The 27,816-nt window shown below is 38.2% G+C and overlaps 1 protein-coding gene across 6 annotated transcripts in view; it reads right to left on the reverse strand.

Moving 5' to 3' along the window:
- Rims1 (regulating synaptic membrane exocytosis 1) overlaps positions 1–27,816 on the reverse strand; it is a 504,676-nt gene that overhangs the window by 301,873 nt on the left and 174,987 nt on the right. For all 6 annotated transcript variants that reach the window (XM_042687077.1, XM_042687082.1, XM_042687081.1 and 3 more), the window contains one exon: positions 1,636–1,849. In XM_042687077.1, the coding sequence (XP_042543011.1) occupies positions 1,636–1,849 (214 nt within the window). The remainder of the gene's footprint in view (positions 1–1,635; positions 1,850–27,816) is intronic.

Raw genomic sequence — 27,816 nt, forward strand, 5'->3', positions numbered from 1 at the left:
CAACTAAAAGAAAACTCATCCAGAAGTAGAAATGGTTCTATTATACTAGCTGGAATATGGAATATGACAAACTATAGCATCCAATGTCTTCTAAACTAAGTGTTCATTAGAATTGGTCCAGAAGCCAGCGGCTTACATCTGTAAACTTAGCTACTCAGAAGGCTAATATCTGAAGATCACAGTTTGAAGTCAACCTGGACAGGAAAGTTTATAAGACATCTTATCTCCAATAAACTACCAAAAAATTTAAAAAGCCATAGGTAGAGCTGTGACTTAATTGCTGGTACTCAGCAAAAGGAGTTCAGAAGCAGAGACCAGGTCCTGAGATCAAATTTCAGGGCTGGCAACAGAAATAACACACAAACAAAAAACTATTGGCTAGCATTTTAAAGTGTCAAAATTTTGTGCTGGCCCAACAAGAGAATAGAGTTTAAGTTAAATAAAGGCAGTATATATCTATATATCTAATACATAGAACTGCACATCTCAAAAAATAAAAGTAAAAGGTGTGTTTTTGTTTTATCAGTCATGAGACTTGAACTCTGGGCCTGGTGATTACAGGTGTGATCCACCGGCACTTGGCGTAAAAGGTGTACTTTTTTGTTTCTTAAATAGCTAAAAAAAACTCCCGTAAGATGAATGTGGCACTATATTACTTTAATGTGTCAGCGATTTTAATTTTGAAATCATCATGGACTTTAACTGTTGCTTAATATATTATTTTGTGTTAAGTTTAATGACATACATAGTACCTTACATTTCTCATTAATTCATTCTGGAAACTACTGTTGCATGAACTAAAAATGGTTAACAAGAATTGATCTTAACAACTTCCTTAACCAACTAAAAGTGTAATGTTATAAGAACTGATTTTTTAAAATAACTTTCTAATTGTTTCCTAATATATAATGATACTAAATTTACATTTCATATTCTTCAGAAACATATTTATAGCTGGGCACTGGTGGTTCACACCAGTAATCCTAGCTACTCATGAGGCTGCTATCTGAGGATCAAGATTCAAAGCCAGCCTGGGCCAAAAGAGTCAGTGAAACATCATTCTAGAGGCGTGGCTCATGCGGTGGTGTATCAACCGTGAAATGAGGGGAAAAGGCTGACAGTGTACAGATCTGAGCTCAATCCCTGGTATTAGGACAACAAGCAAACAAATAACAACATCAAGGTAATCTGATGTTGATGGAACAAGGGTCATTTACTATGCTGCACCTGTGTGGCAAGTTATCTTTTTGGTGTGTCAGTCCCGGAGCTTGAACTCAGGGGCTGGGCTCTTTTGCTGAAAACTAGCTCTCTATCACTTTGAGCCACAGGACCACTTCTGGTTTTCTGGTGGTTCATTGGAGATAAGAGACTCACGGGGACTTTTCAGCGCGGGCTGGCTTTGAACCGCGATCCTCAGATCTCAGCCTCCTGAGTAGCTGGGATGCCAGGCGTGAGCCACCGGCGCCCGGCTGGCAAAGAACTTTGTAAGAACTACATTCATGCTCCGTGCATCACCTTCATAATCACAAAGAAGAACCCTAGTCATCCTTATTCCACCTTCCGAGCACACGAGCGCACGGAGGGCGGGTGTGAATGCGTGCATCGCATGGGGCACCTGCTCCCGTGCACACTCACGCTGTTGGACCGCAGGGACACGCGGCCTCCGCAGCGCGCACAGAACTTGGTCCGGCAGTAAGAGCACAGGTGTCCACACCCGTCCGCGAACTTGGTTTTGTGGCAGATGCCACACGTGGGCGCATCATCCTTGTGTTCGCCCTGGTAACGCCTGGCTTCTTCTCCTATTTTTCTCACTTGTTCTTTATAGCTTTCAAACTGTTGGTGCAATCTCCTGGGTAGAGAGAGAAAAACAAAAGAGGTAGGAAACTAAATAAATCATGGCAGGCAAAAGACATGAGCAACTTCTTTTTTTTTTAATTTTTAGAATTTTATTATTAAATGGTGGTGCAAAGAGGTTACCATTCCCAGAGTGACGTTATGTATACAAAGCCCCTGTCAATGCCACCGTTTCCACCTTTCTCTGCATTTCCCTCTCCCATCCTTACCCTCAGAGGAAAGCAGATCCATTTTTATACAATGAACATTGACTCTAATAACGACTGCATTTGCTCATCTTCCCTCCATTGTGTATCGCCCCCCCCCCCCCAACAAAAACAACAACAACCTTCCCGGAGTTCATTTTGATAAACAGTACCATTACTTGTTCAGAGGTGTTACACCTGTGGATTCCTCCCCTGACAATAGCAACTTTTTATAGACAAAAATGAAAGAAGAGGTATTTGAGTGAAAAAGTAAACATAAGAAGCTCTTTTCCTAACTAACCTACAAAAGTAAGAAATGTAATTAATGGGGTTGGGAAGGTGGCTCAGTGGTAGAGTGCTTGCCTTGCATGTATGAGGCCCTGGGTTCTATTCCTCAGCACCACATAAAGCCGGAAGTGGTGCTGTGGCTCAAGTGGTAGAGCACTAGCCTTGAGCTTGAAGAGCTGAGGGACAGCATCTAGGGCCAGAGTTCAGGCCCCACGACCAACAAAAACAAAAAACAAAAAAGAGAAAGAAATAAATGTAATTAGCATGTTTTCCACTAACTGCTCACCACTAAGTGTGGATGGTATGTGCACAGGAACTTTCCTGCGTTAGCAGTGGAATTCCTGTGCCTCTTGCTGGCTTTCTCATTTCGTTCAGTCAGATGCTTTGAAAGTATTTTAACTATAAATTCATCACATTAAGTTAGACCTTTGTGTTCACTAAAATGGAACAACGTGTTTAGCCTTACACTGTGTGGTTCCCTCTGGTAGTTTCTATCTGATTAATTTTTAAATGTTGATACCAAATAAAATTCAAAAAAGTTAACTCCAGTATCTTGTTTCCATAACCTCTCTTTGGAACATGATGTATACTTTGAAAAATATTGATTCAAACTACATTGCTAGCTAACTGTCTTCTTTTGGATGAGGGACTACCAAAGTTATTGATACAAGTTGTTTCCCAGAACAATATTCTTATTTTATAGGGTTCAAGTTTTGCCCTCTCTGCTGTTATCAATAAAACACTAGAGCACCTAAAGAATTCTTCGGGGGAAGGATGGCTTCCTTTGGCACATGAGAGCTGGGAACTTTGTCCTAAGCTAAGCCTGGCTCTTTGGCCAGGAAATCCCATAAGAAATGTCTGATCAAATTCACCTGTGCATCAGAGCTGGTTGGCTGGGTTGGAGTATCTGCTAAACACAGGATACACAGATGCCAACATTAATCTAGTCAGGTAGCTTGATGCAACTGCATCTGAGGTTACTGTAGGGAACTAGGCTCCCTAGACACAGAATCAAGTAAGCCTTGAGATTTCATTGTAATTTTACTTGTAACATCTAACAGCTCTTGAGAAGGACTCTATTCATTACTTTCTGCTTTGCCAATTGAATCTTTTCTTATTTAATTCTCTTAAGTAAAGCAAACACATGTATTACCACAAAACATAATTTAATATCTGAAACTAGTCTCAATTTAAAGGCCAGCTAATTTCATTTCATAGAATAATATATGTAAGCAACATTTTGTTTAATGAATTCAAGAACATGTTTGATACATTAAATATTTAACTGGGCACCAGTGGCTGAAGCCTGTAATCCTAGCTACTCAGGAGGCTGACATCTGAGCATTGAAGCCAGTCCAAGCAGGAAAGACTGTGTGATTCTTGTTTCTAATTAATCTGAAAAGACAAAAGGGGAGCTGTGGCTCAAGTGGTAGAATGATAGTTTTGAGCAAAAAACTAAGGGCCAGCACAAAGGCCTTGAGTTCAAGTCCCAGTACTTAGCACACAAAACAAATGTGATCATATAAAACAGCACTGAAAACCTTATAGATTATATTAAGTGAAATAATTACTGAAGAATTAGAGAAAAGTAATATTTCCTGTAAGGAAACAGAAATAAGGTCTAAGAATACAAAGACTGCAGGAATGAGTCCTTAGTGTGAGAATACCACATCGAATCTATTTCACTAAAGATAAATAAGCACAAAGCTGGGGTTAGGGAAGCACATCCCTATATTATAGAACATGATTTAGGGTGAGCATTGCTATACTTCAGTGCAAGGTCAAATTGTAAACATTGTAGGCCATATTGAATATATAGGTAGTCTTTGTTACAACTACTAAAGTCCACTACCCAGTCGGAAAGTAGCCATAAATTCTATGTAAATGAATGTGTGTAGATATAGATAGTAGGATCCAGGCATTGTGAATCACTTCTATACTCTCCACTACTTTAGAGACAAAAATAGTAGCTCTGTCAGAGACCAATACTAGCAAATACTCGATTCTCTCTGAAAAGCAAACTGAAATCAAGACTAAGGATGTGGCTCAAGTGGTAATGCACTTGAAAGTCCGAGCTCAATCTCCAGTACTGCCAGAAAGAAATAGAAAGACAGACAGACAGATGACAGACAAACATATAAGATAGTAGACCAGATTTGTTCATGGACAAGTTGGATTAGTTTGTCATCCCCTGGCTTAGTATCTGATTTATGTTAACATACAACAGTTTGAAAACCAAAGCCTCTTTGAATTTTTAAATTCAGATAGAAAAGAAGTCCAATGCAGGAAACATCTATTTCAAGCCAGATGTCAAGATCTCACTCCAGTGTCCTAGTTACTCAGGAGGTTGAGTTCTGAGGATCACTGGTCAAAGCCAGCTCTGGTAGGAGGTCTGTGAGACCCTTATTAATGAGCAAAAAAGACTCTTATTAATGGACAAAAAAGCCGAAGTGGAGCTGTGGCTCAAGTGTTAGTGCTCTAGCCTCGAGCTAAAAAAGTGCAGGGATATCACCCAGGCCCTGAGTTCAAACTGCAGGATCAGCAAACACACACACACACACACACACACACACACACACACACACACACACACACACACACACAGCACATTTATCTCAGGAAATCTTTATTTTTGTATGTCTTTGGTTTTTTTCCCATACTAAGTACACACTCCACAACTTATCAACACCCCTATCCATCTCAAAAACCTTTGCACCAAATATATTTTCAATGAACTCTGCATTAATATGAAGCCTTATTCCAACTGCCACTACAATGTCTATATATGACACCTGTCTTTTAAGCAGTAAATTTTAGAAATGCACAATTCAGTAAGTAGTTAAGCTGTATAAAGTTCATATTTGCTGAATAGAATATATAAATCTCATGTATGTACATATATATCTTAGTCTTTTGAGAAAAGACAATTTATGTAAGATAGTACATCTTTTACTGATAGTCTTTTGAGAAAAGACAATTTATTTGTAAGATAGTACATCTTTTACTGATATCAACTAGTTGTATAACAGGATTTCATATCAATGAGTTCATGGATGTATGTAATGCTTCTTGATCATGATTGCCTCTCTATTATTTTCCCCTTTCCCAAACCTGCTTGTAAAGCAAGCAATTTATATATGTTTATATCGAAGACAAAACATCCTGAAAAAAATCCTATCTCCATCAAACATCAAACATTCTTGGCAAAATACTTTTAAAATAACTTTTATTCATGTTTAAGCTGGAGAAGAAGTAGGCAAGATCTTTTTTTAATTTAAAAAAGCCAAGTGGAATAATTAGAAACTATGCCATTCAATGGTAGAAACAAAGTACCACTAATAAAGTACAGAATCATTACCAGACACGGATAAATCACATTAAAATGTGTGTGTGTTTGTGTGTGTGTGTGTGTGTGTGTGTGTGTGTGTGTGTGTGTGTGTGTATGCTCCTGAAGCTTGAACTTAGGGCCTGGGCACTGCCCCTCAGCTTTTCTGCTCAAGGCTGGGACAAAGAGCCAGAGCTCCACCTTCAGCTTTATTTGGTAGTCAGTTGAGGTATTCTTGCCAGGCTGGCTTCGAACTATGATCCTCAGATCTCAGCCTTTTGAGAAGCTAGGATTACAAGTCTGCATCATTGGCTCCTGGGTGCATTAAAAAATTTAAACCAGCTAGCTGAGATTTAGAAACAGTGTAGTCAAATATAGACACAGCAAGTTTGAAATAAAATAACAGAAATTATTCCTGAGATAACTGAGTGAAAATAAACAAAGACATAAAGCCCCTGGTACAACATTTAAGAACAGAAGCATTATTAATAATAAAGAGCATAACTTAGTATTTAAAAGTTTTACTTTTTTCATATATGTTGTATGTGTGAAGTATTTCATATTAAAAGAGAAAAATCCACTTTTATCTCAAGTATCATTGAATAGAAAGTGAACTATATTTAGAATTGAAAAAGATGAATGCATTTAACAGTGGTACAATGCAAATAGAATCAATCACCTATGTAATTAATTTTACAAATAGATGCATATATTTAATGATATGCTAACGTGGTGAAGTAATGTATCATTTCCATTTTGTTGATTTTAGTCTGAGGCTTGCTTTTACTTTCTATTTGAGCACACCATTGTAAAACTCACATCCTTTAGCTCTTATCCTGAGCTCACAAAAAGATGACAATAAATATGTTCAACTCACAAATTAAAGGGTTTTTTTAAATCATGAAACTGTTCATTGATTGCAGCTGATTATTAAAGAGTTTTTTAAATCATGAAACTTGTTAATTGCTAGACAGGGTCAACTTTTGATTGCAGCTGATTCATAATATGTGACTAAAATCTGCCAATGGAAAAGCAAAAGTGACACCAGTACACTCATGTCACAAAACTTCTACATATTCTTTGTGCTCAAGGATCCTTCCATTCATATCCCAGTGTGTCCCAAACTCTCAGATTGACTTCATGCTACTGTGTCATTTTGGAGACTTTGTAGCCTCAGGGTCAATTTTGTTAAGACTTGAATCTGAGACTGTGGGGTCTTCTGGACACCAGAGGAAGGCAGCAACACTTCCTTCTCCAGGAGAAGATAGTAGGGTTGGGGTAAAGAGGTTTCTCCAGTGAGGCCTGAGGAGAAGCCCTGGGGATCTCACTTTCTCTATGACAGATTTTAGAGACACTCCTAAGGAAGATAGCCACCAGAGGGCAGTATTCTCCCAGGTACTCTCCCTAAATAGCCTGGGGCAAATCTCCATCCCAAACTCCATTCGCGAAGACATCCCTTTAAACTCTCCCAGGACTTGCACCCTCCGGACGCTGGTTCTTGGAGCGCTGTATCTATCCACACGCTCTTCGCACACTGTTAAATAGTCCTCAACAACAACATATGATCATACCACTACTTTACATTTCTCAACAGAGAATAAAGCGAGAGGAGACCCATCATGATGCTTCCCTTTCTTCCATTTGTCTAGGTTTCTTTTTTTACTTACAGATAAATTTCTTTATTCTGGACTAAAAGAAGAACCCAGTGCTCTAACAACTTCACCAACTACTTTTCCAGTAGGGTCCTCTTTCAGTGCAGACATCAGAAAAGGAAGGAAAAATGGAGGAAAAGAAGAAAGGCAGGAATGGAGGAAGGAAACCAGGAATAAAAGAATGGCGGGGAAGCAACAATTATTGGCATCATTTCCATAGTCTTCAATGTTCTAGCAAGTTTTTCTGTTAAAAAACAACAACAACAAACAACTTTAGGCTGGGTTCCTGGTGGCTTATGTCTGTGATCCTTGCTTTTCAGGAGGCTAAGATCTGAGGATTATGGTTCCAAGTCAGGCTTAATCATACAAAAAGCAGGAAGTAGAGCTGTGGCTCAAGTTTTGAGTGATACTTTTGAGCAAAAAGCTGCGTTCTAGCAACAAATCCCCAGGAACCAGCAAAAAGTAAAAATAAAAGTAAAAATGAAATCAATGTTAATGACCTTTTCTGAATTCATATTCCCCCTTATAATACTCTGATATCTCCCCTTGTGAAAATGTCAACTTTGTAGCAAAATATACCACTGGAACCAAGATATTGGTAGCAAAAGCAAGAGCAGGATCTTTATGTTTTTATGCTTTAATTTATATCTAATCTATGACTGTGTTCTATTATGATTACTACATGAAAATTCATATTTCATTATATAATATTCCAGTCCATTTTGGACTGCATATGTAAAGTCTTTTTGTAAACTATATTCACACATTTCAATTTTGGAATTAATATATCTTATTGGTTAGCAAGGTTGGCAAGTGCATTGTCATACATCACAAATTATCTACATAGGAAATGGAGTATTTTAAGGCATGTAATGTTATCACCAGAAAAAATATTGATAGTGAACTTAGCTTTTGCTCCCTGAATATGGTTTTGTCATTATGTCACTGATAAATAAAAACTACAACATCTGGATCTGGTCCCTAGTTTCCCTGGTCTCCAAGAATGAGTCCACAGAGACAGAGGGAGAAGCAAAGTGACAAACATTCACTGAAGAAAAAGATAAGCAGAGAGCTCCTGCTAAACAGAAGGGGTTCCAAGGGAGGACAACACGTAGGTGTGTTGTTGAGAGGTCAATATGGAATCTTTAGGAGAGAGCTAAGTGACCGTCAAGACCATTGGACATCTGTGGGCCACACTGTTCCCAAACCCCATCAGAGGTTACTTTAGCCCTCAGACTGCCTGTCCAGTGTCCAATCCAGTCTAATCAGTCTATTGATCAGGTGTATGTCTCCCAATGGTGACTTGATGCCCAGAGGCCTACATGCATAGCTGTCCAAGGCCGTGGTGATGAGGTATCTAGGGGCCTATGTACAGGACTTCTCAGTCATGGTGAGAGATGCAGAACTTCTATGGGAGGTTTTTTTCCCCCTATGGGGGACATTTTTTCTGCTCTAATCACTGTGTATCACGGCATGATGCTAATTACTGTGCATTCAATTCATGAAATGTTAGTATACCAGTTGTAAATAGGTCAAATTCAGTGACTAACACTGAATACTTTGAAGGAAATAAAAATTAATGACTTAAAAAGCTAAATATCGTTCTGTAAATGTCTGGAAATCTAAGTATCCTACGAGTGCAAACTAAGTAACCTTAACAGGCAATTATCAATGACATTCTTAGTGTAAGGTCCACTCCTGGATAGTGAGCAGACTCCACCCTCCTTGCAGCAAAATCTCTGCCCAGTACCTGTATTACCTAGGCAACTGGCATACCTGGAAGAGATCACACCTGCATCCGCTGAGGTCACATCTGGACTGATGTGGCCACACCTTTCCCTGCCCCTACCCTAGATAAGGCCTAGCCCAGGGCCAGACGCTCGCTTTCCCAGGTCTTTTCCAGCCACATGGAGTGCCAACATGGCCTGGTGCCTACTAGAATGATGAATAAACCTATCCCTTACATGCATACCATGTGCGTGATGTGGTTCTTACTTGGCCAACTGTTCTTTAAAGATTTAACACTTACCACTTAGTAGACATCTAAAACACTTGTTATAAATCAAGGCACATAATAAGACACTGGATAATGGGACATAGTGGAACACAGAGAAATCTTTGTAATTAGCGAGAAATCTCACCTATTTCTCTTGTGTTTTTCATTCTCCTGTGCCCCAAATAGGAACAGAAGCTAATTCTGTCCCTCTTCCTGGCTGTCCTTGACAAAATCTAAGCTAGATTTTCCCAGAATGGATGCTAATATTTTGAATTTTCAAAGGGTCTAATAGAAGACCCTGAGGGAAATGGAACACTTTCCCCAAGAGGCTGAGAGCAGCAAGTGCAGGTTGTTGCACCCAAAAGGAAGCATTGCTTTGGAATGTGTACAATGGCAACTGGGCACAAGGACAAAGGCAATGAGAATGACCTCGGTCCACCTTCTTAACCCCACCTTCTCAACCTTGGTACATTGTAAGTTGGAAGCCATCATGCATTCTCATCACCCCATTGACCCTGAGGGCACTGCCAATGGCCCAAGAAGTTGTGACAGGGAGACTGAAGATGAGAGAGATCTGAGAATTTTCAGCTGGTTAGGAACTTTAAAAACACATTTAGAAGTCCAAAAGGCAGCTGTGACAAAGTCTAAAATTTAATATTGTACAGATCTGATGCTTCGCACCAACTTTGCTTTAATTTTTTTGGCATCATACTCTATTGTTGAACTCATCTTGACTCTAAGAAATAGTTTTTATTTAAAAGAATGTACAATCTATTTAGGAAGTAGTTTTATATATAAATAAATATATTAGGGCAGTAAATTATATGTTTGGGCAGTTAAAAAGGTATTTCTTGTCCTCACGACAAGATTGTATCCTTTTAAGGGAAACTACCAATTTGATTTTACCCCATTATAGAAAAGAGGTAAATTTTACTATCTAATACAATTGAGTAAATTCTTTTATCATGGAAATAATGTCTCCTTGTATGAGAGTCACACCTATACTAACAAACATCAGAACCTTCTGGAAGAAAGATTACATAATTCAATTTTGTTCCATGAGACTCTTATTGGAAGGGGGAGGATGTGGGGCGTTGGCTTGATCTTAAGAAATGAGCATCTATATTGGGGACGCTGCAGAATCAAACTGCTGTTGCTGGGACTGCTTGCCTTAAGTGAATTTTCCTGACCTGGAAGTCAAGATGGGGGCTTGGAGAAGCCTATGCAGCACCTTCCAGAAAACACCATGGGAGTACAAAGACAACTGCTTGACATGATTCTATGTTTCAGTTATTTGACTATATCATTAAGGAATTATGATGAATATCAGAAAATGAAAATGAAAGTATCTATGAGGATAATCTACACATTCTATAACCTTTTGAAAGCGACTCTACTTTTTCTTTCGTGTGTGTCAGGATTAGGGATTGAACTCAGGGCCTTTTACCATCTCTTGTAGTTAGTACTCTGCCACTTGAACCACAGCTCCACCTCCAGCTTTTTTGCTAGTTAAATGAGAATGAGTCTTACAGGTTTGTCTGCTTTGTCTGGCTTTGAACTGATATACTTAGACCTAAGTTCTTGAGCTGCCAGGATAACAGGTGTGAACCATCACACCCAGCTAAAACTAATATACTTTGATTATAAAAACAAAATGATTTTTATTTTTTTAACCAAATATCGTACAGACTCTGTTCATAATATTGAGAGGCCATATGTATTTGAGTAACAATCTTGTCCTACATATGTTGATAGTAATTTTACAAAATGCTCTATGCTCTACATAGCTTAAAAATTCGTTATAGAATCCTTCGGAAGGAACTGATTACAATTTCCAATGTATGTAGCTTAGGTAAAATCAATGTTGTACTAGTGGATTTCCTCATCTGACTTTAACTTCTTTTAGCAACTTGGAACCTCACAATAATTTGGTAATATTAGTTTTTTAGATTAACTTTTACTTAACTCCAAAAATAAGAATGTGTGTGAAAATGTGACTGATTTTTGAAAGAAGTTTGATTACTCCACTTGTGCTGCAAGTCTAGGGAATTGTGTTGGAAATAACCTTGCCTTCCTAATTCTTTCTCAGAACTTGGGCCCTTCCATCTTGCTTCTCCTCCCTTCCCCCCTTTTCCCTCCCTCCCTCTGTCCCTCCCTTTCTTATGCTCAGAATCAAACCCAGGCCTTGTCCCTATCAGGCAATTGTTCTTCCACCAAGCTACACTGCAGCGAGAATATTCTTAATGTCTTTTGCAATTACTATAGCTCAAAAGTTATTTTATAGTTTGTATCTAAAAAGAATATTTGAGCTTCAGTTTAAAATGACACGTTTTGACTTACTGCAACTGTCCAGTAGATGGCACTAATGGTTTTATTTTGCCATTTAATTGTTTTATATCGTTATCTAAATTATTTTTCTTATGAAACATCCAAGTGTTAAAGAAAATTAGTAAGATCAGCAGGGGTGTAACTTATTAGAAAAATGTGTTTTTAGAGGTGACTGAAAAAAGAACAAATGTGATTAAGAGGCTGTATTTTTTGCTCTTTTTAAAAGATAGATTCTCATGCTATCTACGCTTTAAAATTGATCTCTATCACCTATCTGTGTGACATTACATACATATATTTTAGAAGATGTATTCTATATTTTGCCACTGTGTATGTGTGTTTTCTTTTGTTTAGCCCAAATCAGCCTCCCACAGTGCCCCAAAAGCATGGGGAGATGAACCTCAGGAAATAGAACCGTGTAACTGATGATTAGCTCTTAGTATCTTATGGCCTGTTACTTCAGTCAAGCATTTATTTTTAATTCCATTTGCAATTTACCATAGGAGGCCACTCCTGAGTAAGTATTAAATGAAGACATCTCAGGACACAGAGGCTCACTAGCATCCATTTAAAGCTTTGCTCTGCTCCACCTCCCAAGAAGCATCTTCTTCCTGCCCCTGAATTGTGGCATGGCTCAGCGTGTGTCAGACACAAAAAACATGACTTCATTAGGGAAGTGTATTATGGAAGTATATGGAAGTGTATCCTTGCTGTCTAATACTGGGGGTACATTGAAAAGCCCACAGAAGAATGGGGCACTGAATTCTTTTCAGTACAATTCAAGGGAAAAAAATCAAGTAAATTGAGAAACCATGAGAAATTAATTAGGAATAACATTTTTACGAGAGGATGAATTAAATTTTTATGAAAACCCTTGTAACGGTAAGTAGATTTTATAAAAAAAAATCATATTTACAACATCAACCACCATAACAGGAATATCTATATGATAGACATATGATTACTCAAATTAAACAGATATAATTACACTGCATGGGAACATTTTTGAAGCACATGTTATTTGATCACACTTACCTAGCACATGAAGGGCAAAGTCCACGTGCTGGAAATGTTGTAAATGATGACATCGACATCCACACATAAGATCAAGACATGTGGCTACATCTTTTGGTTACTTTTACTACTTTGCTCTAGTATATTACTACAGTGAAGGAAAAATTAATAAATCAGCTCTCCAACTGGGCATGATCTTCTTGAAAGAGAATATATCAAACTAGAGGACATAAGAATTAGGTCTGATGTTCTTAGTATCAAATCTAATTTTAACTATGTCTTAGCTTCATGAAATTATTTAAGTTTCGCTGCACAATTTCCTCATTTACAAACTTTTGGTAATAATAGCATCTACATGGGAGTATTGGGAAGGGTAACTGGAATAGTGTCTAACACATGGTAAAAGCTCAATAAGTATTAGCTAATATTATATAGAGACATAGATAATACATGAGGGAAGAAAGGACTTTGCTATTAAGTTGCTGAGTACACTTAGCAACTTGACTTTGGGAAGCATCTATGACTGGCAGGATTTCTTGGCACATGGTTATCATTATAAATGACTTAGAAAATTAATCAATAGACTACTGGTAAGGGTCTAAAAGGTCATCTTGTAAGATGAAAGCCAGTCTGAAAGACAAACCCACCAATGTAATTTGTTTTGTACAAGTCTAGGAGACATGATTATTTTTCTGAAAAATCTTCACCTTTTTTACGATAGTTGCTAATTTCCCTACCATCACCAACCACCACAAAGGAGAGTAGAAATAGGAGGAGGAGAGGAGGAAGAGGGGGGCAATGGAAGGGAGGAGGAGGAGCAGGAGGGGGAGGAGGAGAAAGACAAATAGAAGAACAGACATTTGAAAATCTAGTGTTTAAAAATGTATTATCAGTAGGCTATTTTGGACTTAAAAATGTAAAATGCTTGAAGTGAATATTCCCAGTGCTCCAAAAGAGTGAATAAATGATATCTAGAAAGCTTCTAACACATTAAAGACTCACTTTCCCTTCCCCTTGTTTTGCCTTCAATGATAGATAAGTTTACTTACATTGAATGTATGCTTCTTCATATTGAGCTAAGAAAGTTTTGTCACATTTTCTTCTTTTCATGACAAACTATCTGCAATGTGGTAGCTAAAAGAGACTTTCCAATGTTATTTTGGCAAGGATAGCTTTTGTTTCATTTTTAGTATTTGATCAGAGTAATTTTTTTTCAAATTGTCCCTAAAATTCTCTAAATTGTTTGTGTCTCAGAAATCACAGCTCCTTGGGGGTGGGGGGTTGGGGACAATTTGCAACCATCTCCTAAGATACAGGATCGCTAATGATTCTGTTTTCCTAGACAAACTGGTCAGATTTGTGTCTGCTCATTTCAGTGACCATTCTTTCCATGTGGTCATCTATAACATTCCAGTATTATTTGGTCAGGAAAGACCACTTATCTGTAGTGAGAGAATATGAAAACATAGCAACACTATGAGCCCAGAGGGCAATGTATCACCGGCTATCAGGCTCCAGAAAGTGAGTGGGTGAGCCTATGTCTTCGGTTAATACCACAGAAGATGGCAAAGCCAAAGTCCTCAAATTTAGGGCCAATCTTCTGGGTTCCAAACTTTCATAGGCTCTTCCTCCCATTAGCCTTGGTACCTTGCAAGTCTTTCTGTCTGTATTTCTTCATTTGTAAACTGAGGATAATAATGACAATCTTAATAACCTTAAAACTTGGGTCCCAAACCAAGTGTTGATGGCTCACACTTGTAATCTTAACTACTCAGATGGCTGAGATCAGAGAATCTATGCTTGAAGCTCACATGGGCAGGAAAGTTTGTGAGACTCTTGTCTCCCATTAGCCATCAAAAAGCTGGAAGCAGACATGTGGCTCAAGCAGTAGAGCACCAGCCTTGGGCAGAAAAGCTCAGGGACATTTCAAGCCCTAATACTGACATAACAAGTTGAAAAACACCTAAAATAATGACTATCAACTTATATGGTGGTTTTGAGGGTTAAAATACCAGTATCTACACAAAGGCCTTAGGGAAGCACTGAATACTAGATATTTTATAAGGTTTTGAGACCTAGTGAGGAAACTTCAGATAGAACATCTATTTTTCTCCGATACTAGTGATATTTTAATGGATTGACTTAGGGCCTACATATAGCATACATAAGAAGTGATGAGATAAGGTATCTGAATTAAACTCAGATTTCTAAAAGCAGCACCACCAACTATCCTCCTTCTTTTGTGTGTGTGTGTGGGGGGTGGTGGTGGTATGTGTGCTCATCCTGAGGTTTGAACTCAGGGCCTGGGAACTGTCCCCAAGCTTTTGTGCTCAAGGCTAGTGCTCTTCCACTGGAGCCACAGCTCCACTTCCAGTTTTTCTGTGGCTAATTGGAGATACAGGCTTACTTGCCTATCCTACTTTTAATGTCTGAATTAAACATCTGAAGAATTAGAAATTCATTCTAAGAATGTTTACTTGTTCTCATTTTTCAAAGCATAGAAGTACAAGTTTCCTAGATTGGACTTGTACAGATTACCAAATTAGTCAGTCATTACAAGGTGCAGTATTTTCTTAGCCATTTGGGAGTGCATTTCAAGACAAGTGACAAGATGTAATTTCTTCCCCATTAAATTTGCTAATTAATCATCCTTTAATTAAAACATTGTTAGTATGCATATAAGACCTCACTATCATATAAATAATAGAGCAGGTGTTATAAACAACTTAAATTCTTTTATATTTGTAAAATGGAGATGATAAAACAAATAATTCAAATGTAATGCAAATGTGAAAACCAAAGTTACAGACTATCAGAAATTTTAATTCATACAAATGTATATGCAATCTATATCTGTCTCATGTGACTTTGAACTCCTCCAACTCTTTAATCAACTCCAGACACCCCCTTCTACCAAGCCATGCCTGAGAATAATTAGTCTATTTTTAATACTTGCCATCTTAAGTTAAATTTAGATACTAAATATGTGTCATAATCAGCTTGTGCTAATCACAGTGAACACAAAGCTTGAAATCGTCCATTTTACCTTTCATAATGTTGCATTATTTATGGAAAACTTTGAGTAATATAAAGGTACTTTGAGTATGAACTGCATTTAATTAAGTAGAATATGTCAGAACCCTGGACTGCAGTTTTTGTCCTTCTATTAATCCAATTACATTAAGCATGATCTATTTCTAATTCAACAACCTGATCAATTTTACGGCAATTAGTCAAAAAGAAAACATTTTGCTTATGAGAAGTATTCTTTTATTTTCCTTGAGTACTTGATTAATCTATTCTTTTTTATTTAATAAGTTTTTTATTGTGAAAATACTGTACAGAGGGGTTAGAGTTACATGATCAAGATAATGAGTACATTTCTTATCAAGCATTGTTCCCTCTTCCTTTGTTTTTCCCTTCCCATCCCTTCCCTCCACCTCCACCAGTCTCTTTTATCACAACCTTAAAAACTTGGGTCCAATCTGGACATTTGTGGCTAAACACTTGGAATCCCATCTACCATCTATGCAGGTGGCTTAGAAGTACAGATCAAAATTCAAAGCCCTCCCAGGCAGGAAAGTCTATGAGACTCTTAGCTCTAATTAACTACAAAAAAGCTGGAAGTCAAGGTATGGCTCAGTTAGCAAAGCATGAGCCTTAGGGTAAAAGCTAAAGGAAAATGCCCAGGCCTAGGCATATTCCAGTATAAATAAAAACAAAATACCAAGGGCCCTATTCTTTCTTACCTAGTCTTTTAACCCCTTCACAAAGTCATACACAGGCAATCAATAAAGATTTAGAATTTAATTGAACTGAAAGCTATTAAGTGAAGTGCACAGGAAATATATCCAGTCATTCTAAGGAAAAAAAACTCTTCCTTCATGTCTTTAAGTGTTACTGCCCTTTGTCTTTTTAGGATTAAATATAGTAGCATATTGGCAGTATGTAGAGATGGAGAGCAAACATTTCTGGTTTCTTTTCATTATCTGAGAACTCTGAATGCTAGTAATGTTATTGTTACTATTGATATCCCTAATGTTCACAGGCTAAATGGAGCATTTAGAAAAGACATCCCTGAAACAGTGAAATGTGAGCAAAAACTCTTAGAAGATGAAGAGGGTGACTCAGGAGGGTGAAGAGGAGGCCTCAGGATGGAGGGTCTGCCTGATGCTCTGAGATGGAGCAGGTTGGCCAGACTGGCTGGGGGAGGAAGGAGGAAGGAGGCAGAAGATGAAAGCTTTCCAGATGGATCATAAGGATTTGGATTTCATACTGGATGAAAGGAAACAACTGGAAGAGTCAGAGGGGAAGAATCAAATGAATGGTCTTAAGTTTCCACAGGATCCCTGGGGCTCTAGGTTTACAATAGAGAGGGAGAGAATGGAATTATAAATAGTGGTCAGGGGCCACTGACAAACTTTTCTGCTCCAGCTGACTTGGAACCCTGGTCCTATGATCTTAACCAAGTCTCTATTTTAAAAACTGTTTTGTACTTGTTTTGTAATAGCTTTATCTTCCTACAAGAAATTATCTAAACCTAGCCTGTGATGTTCTGATTAACTTCCTCAAACATAATAACTGTCTTAGGATAGGCAGTGTGTGTGTGTAAACCTACTAGATGATCCAAGTTATAAACACCCTTGTATATAGAGTTCCCTTGTGGATGAACTTGGTTGGATGATCCATATTACTGCAAAGCCTCAGAGTCTTTTCATTGTGAGTTCTCATTACACCATGCTATAAATACAGCTTTGGAAAGAAGGAGTGGGGAAATGGGTCGGGAGGCTGAGGAACTGCTCCTTAGATGAGCCCCAGTCGTGGGGGCTGAACTCTGGGCCTGAATGCTGTCCCTTAGCTCTTCAGCTCAAGGCTAGCCTCTACCACTCTACCACAGTGCCACTTCTGGCTTTTTTCTTTCTGTTTATGTGGTGCTGAGGAATCGAACCCAGGGCCTCATGTATGCAAAGCAAGTGCTCTACCACTGAGCCACCTTCCCTGCCACACTGTTTTTGTTTCTTTGCTTGCTTACTTGATTTTTCACTGGCTTTGGCTTTTCCTAAATCTAAGAGAAAGCTCCCACCAAATGTAGCAAGCAGGCAGTAGACTACAGGAAGGCCTGGGATAGTGGCTGCCCCCCCCCCCCTTCCCTTTCACTTCTTTAGATGGGAGCTTATCAGAACAAATGCCATTGGCTCTCAGTAGCAGAGGAGTACAGAGCTCAGCTGGTGTCAGCTGGGAAATGACAGGACATCTCCATAGGGAGCTAGGGACATGGTGACTACAGCCACCACAACTTCTGTTTAACACAGGCATTGTTGCCAACTCAGCAAGGTAGGTTTCTTCCCCCCCCCCCCCCCCCCTCGGGGAGAGGTTGATCTGCAAGGGGGATGATGGATGCAGTACTGGCAAATGAGACTGGGAAGAAAGAGGGAAGTAGAGAAGGCTCACTGTAACTACTCGCAGAGGGAGAGGTAACATTTCATATTAATTACTCACATCTAAATCCTGGTGTGTACAGTATGCCTCCTGCCTAAAAATAATTTAAACAGCCTGGCTGGGAGCACTGCTGATTTGTCACTGTGTGTATCCTACTGCTCACCTTTCTTTTTCTTTCTTTCTTTTTCTTTCTTCTTTTCTTTCTTGCTTGCTTGCTTGCTTTCTCTCTCTTTCTTTTCCTTCCTTCCTTCCTTCCTTCCTTGCTTCCTTTCTCTTTTTTTTTTTGTCAGTTGTAGGGCTTGAACTCTGGGCCTGGGTGCTGTCCCTCAGCTCTTCAGCTCAAGGTTAGTGCTCTACCACTTGAGCCAGGACGCCACTTCCAGTTTTCTGGTGGTTTATTGGAGATAAGAGTCTCACGGACTTTTCTGCCTGGGCTGGCTTTGAACCTCGGCCCTCAGATTTCAGCCTCTTGAGTAGCTAGGATTACAGGCATGAGCCACCAGTGCCCGGCTACTACTTATCTTTCTAGACATCAGTATGAAGACTTTTTGTATGTGTGTGCCAGTACTGGGGTTTGAACTCAGGGCTTAGTGGTTGTCTCTTGGCTCTTTTGTTCAAGGCTGGTGCTCTACCACTTGAGCCACACTCCATTTCCGCTTTTTGTTAATTGGAGATAAGAGGCTCATGGACTTTTCCTTGAGGCCTGGATTTGAACTTTGATCTTCAAATCTCAGCCCTATGAGTAGCTAGAAATACACATGTGAGCAATTGCACCTGGTCTGGTATAAAAAAACATTTTAAAGGCTACCTTAAACACAGTACCCAACTATCACCAAGGGATCAGATTTCAAGCTTCACGCAGAAATGTGTTTAGCTCTGATGATACATGGATTATTATCATTTTCACAAACATTTGGCTTTCAAAACCCAGAGGTCTCTGGGGTTTGTTTCAGCTTTGAATGCCATGGAAGTAAATAGAAATGCCAAGGCATGAGTAAGATAAGACTGTTTATGTAATTTCTATAAAGCTTTGCTTTAAAATGATCCTCTGTCTTTCACTTCTGATTTAATGGAGACTTAAGGAAGATCCATGGTCCTCCCTCCCTCCCTCCAGTAAGGACCTGGCCACCAGAAAAAGCCAGCCTTTGAACAAAGCCTTTCCTAGAAACTTGCTTACTAATTTTGAACAAATGATTCAGACAGTCAAAGCTTTATTTTCCTCATCTGTAAATTGAGGATAACAACTATTACTTCTTAGGATTGTAGAAAATATAAAACACAGGTTTGAGGGTAAATAAACGTCTTAATTCTCTTTCATCACTTCTCAATCCTTTGAAGAGAGTATGGCTTTTTCTCTATTCTGTGCTCCTCTAGAACAGGACAGGCAAGTGTAATGGGAAAAGACCACTACATAAGAAGATCTGGGTTTGAGTTACAATCTTACCTCTCACATCCTGGGAAGAGATATAGGCCCTTGGCACTTCTGAACCAGGCTTCTTGATTTCTACAAGAGTGATTGTTTGCTTACTTGTTAATTCATATATTCGATAAGTAATGATGGAGCATTGACACCAGGTGCTGCTTGAGGCATGGGTGATCCAAACATAATTGAGTGATTATTCATAGGCAACTTGGATTCAACTAAGATTGGCAAGTGTCAAAACATATTTAAGAAAAGAATATGTAATAGAAAAGTATCAGGTGGTTCTAATGACTCTGAAAATAAATCAACAATGATAAAGACAATCGATTGCTGACAGGGGCAGGATGAGGCTGTATTTATAGGATAAGAGCGGATGCCTGCCGGGGTGGTGTACCATGCCTGGGAGACCATGGAAAACTGGCTTTTTGCCAGATTCCTGCCAGAGGGAGGAGAGAGAGCAAAGGCTGGGCAGGAGATAGCTGTGTTCTGGGCAGGCAAGGCAGAGCTGGGGAGTGATTGGAGAAAAGGTCATGGGAAATTATGTCAAGAATACACTGGCCACTGTGGAGGACTTTCAACTTTGTCCTAGGTGGGGAGGGAGCTCACCACAGGGTTTGGAGCTACAAACTGATATGATGAAGTTGAGAGTAGAAAGGCTCTCTGTTGTGTGGAGAATAGATAATCAGCTGGGCAGTCCAAGAGAGAGACAGGGTCTTTCAAAGATTTTCTTTGAAAGAGGCTTTGTGCTGAAGGTGGGAAAGAAACATCAGTGAGAAGAATTTATTTATTTTTTTTTAGTTATCTTGCCAATGCAAAGCATGACTTCAACAAGCTTCAGAAGCATACTTTATCTGTAACTACTGATTAGCTATGCAACATTAAGCAAATTATTCTAATTCTCTAAAGCCTGAGTGTTATGGATTTTATGTGTATATCTCCCTAAATATATATGTTTAAGACTTAATGTCCAATGCAATGGATAGTATTTGGAGGAGAGGCCTTTGCATGGTAAGTACCATAGAGGACTAGGTAACCCTGCCCCATGGGATGAATGGGGGGGAGGGAGCCAAGACAAGGAAGAGAAAATGATTTTCATTCACTACAATATTGAGGCCAGAATGATAAGCTGGCCATCCCCAAGCCAAGGAAGAGAACTGTCACTAGGGAACTACATTAATAGATGCCTGGATCTTTGCACTTTGTAGCTTCCAGATCTAAGAAATAGATTCTTGTGGTTAAAAACATCCAGTGTATACTATTTAGTTATGGAAACTTGAATTGGCTTATGTACAGTGTTTCATTATTTGTAAAAGGAGGATAAGATTTTCTATTCAAGAGTACTGTTGTCTAAATGAAATAAGCTAAAGGGTTTAGCACTGTGTTCAGAACATGTAAAATTGCTTAGTAAGTCACAGCAGTATTTAGTGTAATTTAAAATTTTCTTAAGCCATAATGAATAATAATTTATTAAATACAGTTTGCCAGTGAATATTTAAAATTACCAAAATATAGGTCATATATAATTACAGTGAACTGAGAGGTTACAAAGTGACAATGAACTAAGTGACTAGAAAAATTCATTTTCAAGACAGAAATGTATTACCTGAAATCCTAGTTACTCAGGAAGATCAAAATACAAAACTACCCTAGATAGAAAAGTCCATGAGATTTTATCTTTGTACAACTACCTAAAGATAAAAACAACAAGAAGAATAATTAGCAAAAATTATGGTTAGAGGTGTCACTCAAGTTGGTTGAGTACCATCAGAGCAAGCAAGCTAAGCAATGTAAAGCTCTTAGCTCAAATCTGGTACTGCCAAACAAACAAACAAACCCATCAAGCAAGCAAAAAAATCCTATTCTTTCCCAACCATCGATATACCATTATAGCCATGTTCATACCCCTGTTTTGTTCTTGGAGAAATGTTTTATGTCTTTATTTTCTATTTGGATGGCTATTTAAAAAATCTAGTCTAAAAATACTTTCATAGTAGGATCCTATAAAAACCACTCTTACTAATTAAGAAAATTAAGATATTAGATAGATATAGCTTCCAGATTAGTGCGTCTAAGCACATATCATGAAATACATAGACTTAGAGAGAGAATGGATTGTGTTGAAAAGTTATCAAAATTGTTAACAAATTCATGATATAGTAATATATGTGGTCATTTTAAGTCCTTAAAGACATAAAATACTTTTAAACTACAGAAGGTAATTTTTGTATAGTTTTGGGAAGAGTTTTACTTTATTGTTTTATTCTTTTTTCCAAGTTTTGATCAAGTTAATGGAGTTAACTTGAGAGGATTATTGTCCAGACAAGTGGATCGCACACATAAGAGCAGGGTAAAGGAAATCAGGTCTTTAGTTATTAGCAGAACACTGGGTTTAGCTTGATGGATCACTGATTTGGACAGTCATTTGACTTGGAATCTGAAGTTAACATGTTTTCTTTTATGAAATTAAATATGGCAAATTTTCAATAGTTAGAAGTCATCTGGTGCTCAGTGTTAAATTTCTTGTGAAAGACAAAATGACTGAGCATTACATCTAATAGGTGGTAGAGAGATTTTTAAAAACCCTCATTTTTTGGCATGAGGAATGTTTTCATCTCTACTGTGTTTTGGGGCTTATATTTGAATTCAGCTCAGTAGCAAATTCATGTTGCATTCAGTGTTTTTCTCTTTATTGTGCTAGGCAATGAATCTCAGTCTTAACCTTCAAGTATCTGTTCTGATTTCATTGAGATAAGTGCTCAGTACTGGCAAGGATGTGATTTGCATTTTATTTGTATGAAAAACCAGTGCAGATTCATACAGAAAGAGACATTTAAGAATGACAACAGCTAGGACACAAAGGATGATTTCCAGTGTAAATTTTGCAGGTGCTAAAAAACAAAAACAAAAACAAAAATGGACTCCATGACAGAAATACAAATGTTGCTCACAAAAGAAGCAGAGGTTTAAAGAGACACTGGTGAGTATTCAAGATCATTTTCTCCATAGACAGGGTTCTCAAATGCCCTTTAGAGAGCTCCAAAAGTTTGTAAAACAATAAATGCTATCTTACACTTACTGGACAACCTGAGAAAAACAAAAAGTATGTTTGGATTATATTTCATCAGCATGACAGCTCTGCCTGTTTTGCTGTTTTCCTCACTGATATACCCCCAAAAGCTAGAATAGTGTACAAGTTTAATATGCATTTGCTTTGTTTTGGGGATGATAATGGGGCTTGAATTCATGGCTTGGCCCTTAACTTTTTTTGCTCAAGGCTGGTTAGCACACTAACATTTGAGCTACACCTTTACTTCTGGCTTTTTGGTAGTTAACTGGAGATAAGTGCCTGGTGGACTGTTTGTTTTGCTCTCACTGGCTTCTGATCCTCAGATCTCAAGCTCCTGAGTAGCTAGAATTACAAGTGTGAGCCCCTGGCACCAAGTAATATGGATTTGTTGAATGAATGAATGTTGGGGAGCCTTTTAAGTTGGAGAAAGCCCAAGAAATTTTCAGTAATATCTTAACAGCTTAGTCATCCAGAGATAAAGTTATTAGAGACAAAAGCTGACATTAACTTTTGTGTTACAGACCTAGCAGCTCCTTAAGGACAAGTATCATATTTACATTCAACGTTGTGAGCTTCTTTCTGTCTTGCTTTGCACAGTGGCTTCCCATAGTAGGTGTTCCTTTCTTGTTGAATGAATAATGGATGAAATGTATCCTAACAAATACTCAGTCCTTTCAGCAACATTCTGACCAGCGTTGTTCCAGACTTTGCAAACACTTCCCAGGGAGATAAAGGATGCCTTGGTGAGGTTTAAAATTCCATATTCACCAGATTTAGTGTAGGCATTCTTTTATGTTGAACCTGTTATGTGGACGCTCTCCACCTTCATCATAGACTTTACCTTTTGGCTTGTCCAGAATAAACGGAATCCTTTTTTCATAGGAAATTCATGCAAAGACTTGCAATTTGCTCTCTGCTGTGTCCCCTCCAAGTCTCCTTTTCCCCAGGCGAAGTCATTTATCATTTGGCATGATTTTATATGCCTTCGCCATCCTAATAGCTCTCCCTGAAATGACTTCAGATATCTATTCTACTATGAAAGTAGGACAGTTTAAATCTGAATCAATTATTTAGGAGTATTCTTATCCTTCCTTTTTATATACTACATTCTTATTTATAGGTCCCTATCACCTTAGGTTTTTGTTGTTGTTGTTGTTGTTAGTCATAATCACATCATTGACACCTATTTGAATTTACTGTCCACTAAAAACCTCTACATTTTCAGAAGCTAAATTACTCATAATTGGGTTCCTGTATTATTTAGACTATCAGGTAGATTTTTCTCTCTTACCTGTTACAAATGATCTTCTTCTACAGGTCTGTTCCTTCAATCTGACCAGAACCTTGGAATGCGATGAATTTGTTTAACTTATTACTCAGAGATTCCTATCTTGTGTAAATAAAGAATCTTCTCTCCTCATTTCAGAGATATGCAAACTTTTTTGTTTGTTTTTTGTTTCTTTGTTTGTGTCTGTTTATTGTGCTAGAACCTGGATGCTGTCCCTTAGTTTTTTTGCTCAAGGCTGGTACTCTACCATTTGAGCAACAATTCCATTTCTGGCATTTTTGGGTGGTTAATTGGAGAGATAAGAATCTCACAGGCTTTCCTACTCAAGGCTGGCTTTGAACCTCTATCCTCAGATTTCAGCCTCCTGAGTAGTTGGGAATATAGGCATGAGCCACCAGTGATCAGTGTACATTTTCTGTTAAAGCCAGCATAGTAAATATTTTAGGCTGTGCATCCTATACAGTTTCTGATCTGACTATTCAACCTGCCATTGTACTGTCCATCTGAAACAAATGAAGACAGCTGTGTTCTGAAAATATATACGTACTTATACACACTGACAGTTAAATTTAATGTAGTTTTCCTATTGCAAAGTGTTATACTTCTTTTGATTTTCTTTGACCATTTACAAGCTGTCCAAAAACAGGTAGTGGGCTGGATATGGCCCTTGAGCCACACTTTGGTGACTCAAATATAAATCATTATCCAAAGCAATGTGTATGCCAAAACCTTTGTCACAACTCCTCAGCATACATGCATCCTTCAGAATAAGGGATGATCAATAAAATGGACTGAGAAGCATTACAAATATAAATACTGGGGACCAGCCTTCAAAAAATTCAGTGGTTCAGCGGTTAGGGAGACTCTTGGGCATGTATATCATAAAATGATTGCCTTTGATGCCTCTTATCCATAAGTTTTAAGATGGATTTTGTGTTAACAAGAATTGTCTAAATTTCCTTGGAAGAACATCTATATTGTTTTTCATGACTGAGTAATAGAAATATAATATTGAACAAGAATGTACTTTTATACATGTATTCCTATACTTCATTGTAGAGTTCTATTTGGTTTAAATTCACTTATACTTATTACAAGTGAACTTCTTCCACTCACCCATAAATTCCTTAGCAATAATACTGTTATTAAGATCAATAAATGTTAATTAATATATGACATAAAAAACCTATTTTCCATTTTGTATACTTTTGATTTACCTATTTTATAAAATGATCCAAGAATTTTCTTGGTATATGAAGTTTTACATGGTATTTCTCAGGACTCAAAATCTTGTCTTGCATGTACTAGTTATTCAACTATATTCATTAAATAAATTAATATAAAATAATTACATATATGGTGATAAAGGAGAAGATGGGCATTTTGATAAATAAAAATGATTTGTCAAATTAAAACATATACAGAAGCTGGGTGCTGGTGGCTCATACCTGTAGTCCTAGCTACTCCAGAGGCTGAGATAGGAAGATAACAGTTTGAAGCCAGCCCAACCAGGAAAGTCTGAGAATCTTGTCTCCAATTAACCAGAAAAAAACAGAGGTGGAGGTGTGGCTCAAGTGGTAGAATACCAGCTTGAGTGAAAAAGCCATGTGAGAGAGCTTGAGGCTCTGAGTTCAAGCCTAGTACAAACACAAAACCAAGCAAACGGCAAATAAACAAACAACAAACATATACAGTAATTTCTGACATGATAGCAGTACATATTTTCCAGGGCACATTAATTCATATTGCTATTTTGAGCAATCTCCACTCCCACCTCACCCCATCATACAACTGAAGCCAAATTTAAATCAAACATGGATGAAAATCAAAGCCAAGAAAGCTTGGGTGGATCAGATGGGTTCGGACTGCTCTCTTGATCTAATCTAAAAATGTCAACCCTGTGCTCCAGCTTACTGGTAAAAATGAAAATCATGTGATTATACCCATGCTCAAAGATACTGGGAGAAAAAAAAGGGAGAGCATCTTTCAAGAGCATCGGGGAAAAAGGTTTTGAGAGTTAGACACAGATTGCAGAGTGGGCTATATTAATGCTCATGCTCGGAATACAAAGCACTAGTTGCAAACGGGAAAAGAAATAAAAACCATTGCATCATTCTGACAAAGCCTAAGATGTGTGTGTGTGTGTGTGTGTGTGTGTGTGTGTGTATTCATTTCTGCAGCCTTAAATCTGCAGAGTGAAAACTTCTCAAGGAATTTGATTATGATCTTTATCACAAGCACTTTAGTCTGTCCTTACAGGCTCCACACACCAGCCAAACCTCTATTAGAGAAACTGGCCATGTAATTTATGGTCTTCAAATTCTCTGATTGTTTAGGGCCTTGAGCTGCTTTTTCCTTTTGCAATGCTATGACAGAAGCTGTGGCTATTTTAGATTCCTCTTCCACTCAGCATTAACAGCACAAAGCACCTAGGTGCCTCTGGAATTTCTTAGAGCAGTAAAAAAAATCAGCAGCAGGAAAATTAGGTCCAGCTCCTCATTCTCCCCTCTACCCAATTTGATGCAGCATTAAATTCATGCTTCCATATAGCAAGCCAATACTGCATTCGTGTCTTTAGCTATGACAACCATTGTTAGCTTCCGATGTCTGGTATTAATTGCATTATTCCAAACATCTCACCTTCTGCTGCAGCCCCAACTACTCTTCCTCTGCTTGCTTCACTGCAATCTCTTTCAGCCATTCCACTAGTTCCTGGCACCTCATCAATTGATCTCAAGACATTGTATTTTCTTGTCCACCTCTGACAAGACTGTTGCAAGTCTGGCCTTCTCCCTTCAGTCTTCTCATTGCATTGAATGATCTCTCTCTCTCATTTGCTTTCCCCACTCTTCCACTTTGCCCCGCTTTATTGCTATCTCACACAACAGTTTTCTGCTTCAGAAGACAGCTAAGCACACCAACAATTAGTGACTAAGAAGAAAAGGAGGGTTTTATGTATCAGTGGTTAAGCATGGTGAATTTCTATGAGAAAAATGATTTCAACTTGGTTTGTATAACAACCACCGATATCCTGTAAATGAAAAGTTAATAAAAAAGCTACAAACTAAAAAGAAGAAAGAATTGAGGGCGGGTATCTTGGCAGTGATTAGGGAGGCAGATGGCACATAGTAGAATAACAGTAGATATTAGAACATTCAGTTTGGTTCTAGAATGCTAGACACCAGAGATCAAAAAAATGGTTCTATGCCCTCTGAGATTTTCTGTCTTCTTCTAGGCATGACTCTTATGTAGTAAGAGAAAAGGTTACTTGCCTCTCAGTGAGATCAACCAAACTACCTGTTGGTCTTTTTAGCCGTGCACCAGTAGCTCATGCCTATAATCCTAGTTACTCAGGATGCTAAGAGCTGAGGATCCAAGTTAGAAGTTAGCTGGGGCAGGAAAATCTTTATCTCCAGCAAAAATCTGGGTGTGGAACATCCACTGCATTAGAGGGTTTCATCAGTGTATTTCACATATGCATACTTGACTCCAACATTTGGGTAAAGTTACAGATACTAAAAAGTCAAGGGAGGGATTTATTTGCAGAAGAGAATGCAAGAGTAGAGCCTAGGACCTGTTAGGTTTGCAATGCCCCTGGGTATCTTTATGCAGATGTTAAATAAGCTGTTATTTGTAATTATTGGAACATCAAGAAATCAGTTAAAGATATACACGAAAGGCCTGTCTGATGTTCATATTGTTCTAAGATGTAAGAACTATTATTATCTCTATTTACAAGAGAGAAAACAGGCTTGGAGAAGCTAAATGATTTGCTTCTAAGCACAAGAGAAGATTACAATAAAAACAAAGGAGAAAAAGAAGCTAAATAGTTTCTTTATAAATAGCTGGACTCACATCTAAATTGGCTGAGGGGATAATTTTAAGTGCAGTCAAAAAAAAACATCCAAAAATTCCTGATGTCAAAACAATCTTGGTTATTGACTGAGACTCCTGCAC

This window comes from Dipodomys spectabilis, unplaced genomic scaffold (genome assembly GCF_019054845.1).
Source record: "Dipodomys spectabilis isolate Male_0828 unplaced genomic scaffold, ASM1905484v1 ptg000102l, whole genome shotgun sequence".
Lineage (NCBI taxonomy): Eukaryota > Metazoa > Chordata > Mammalia > Rodentia > Heteromyidae > Dipodomys > Dipodomys spectabilis.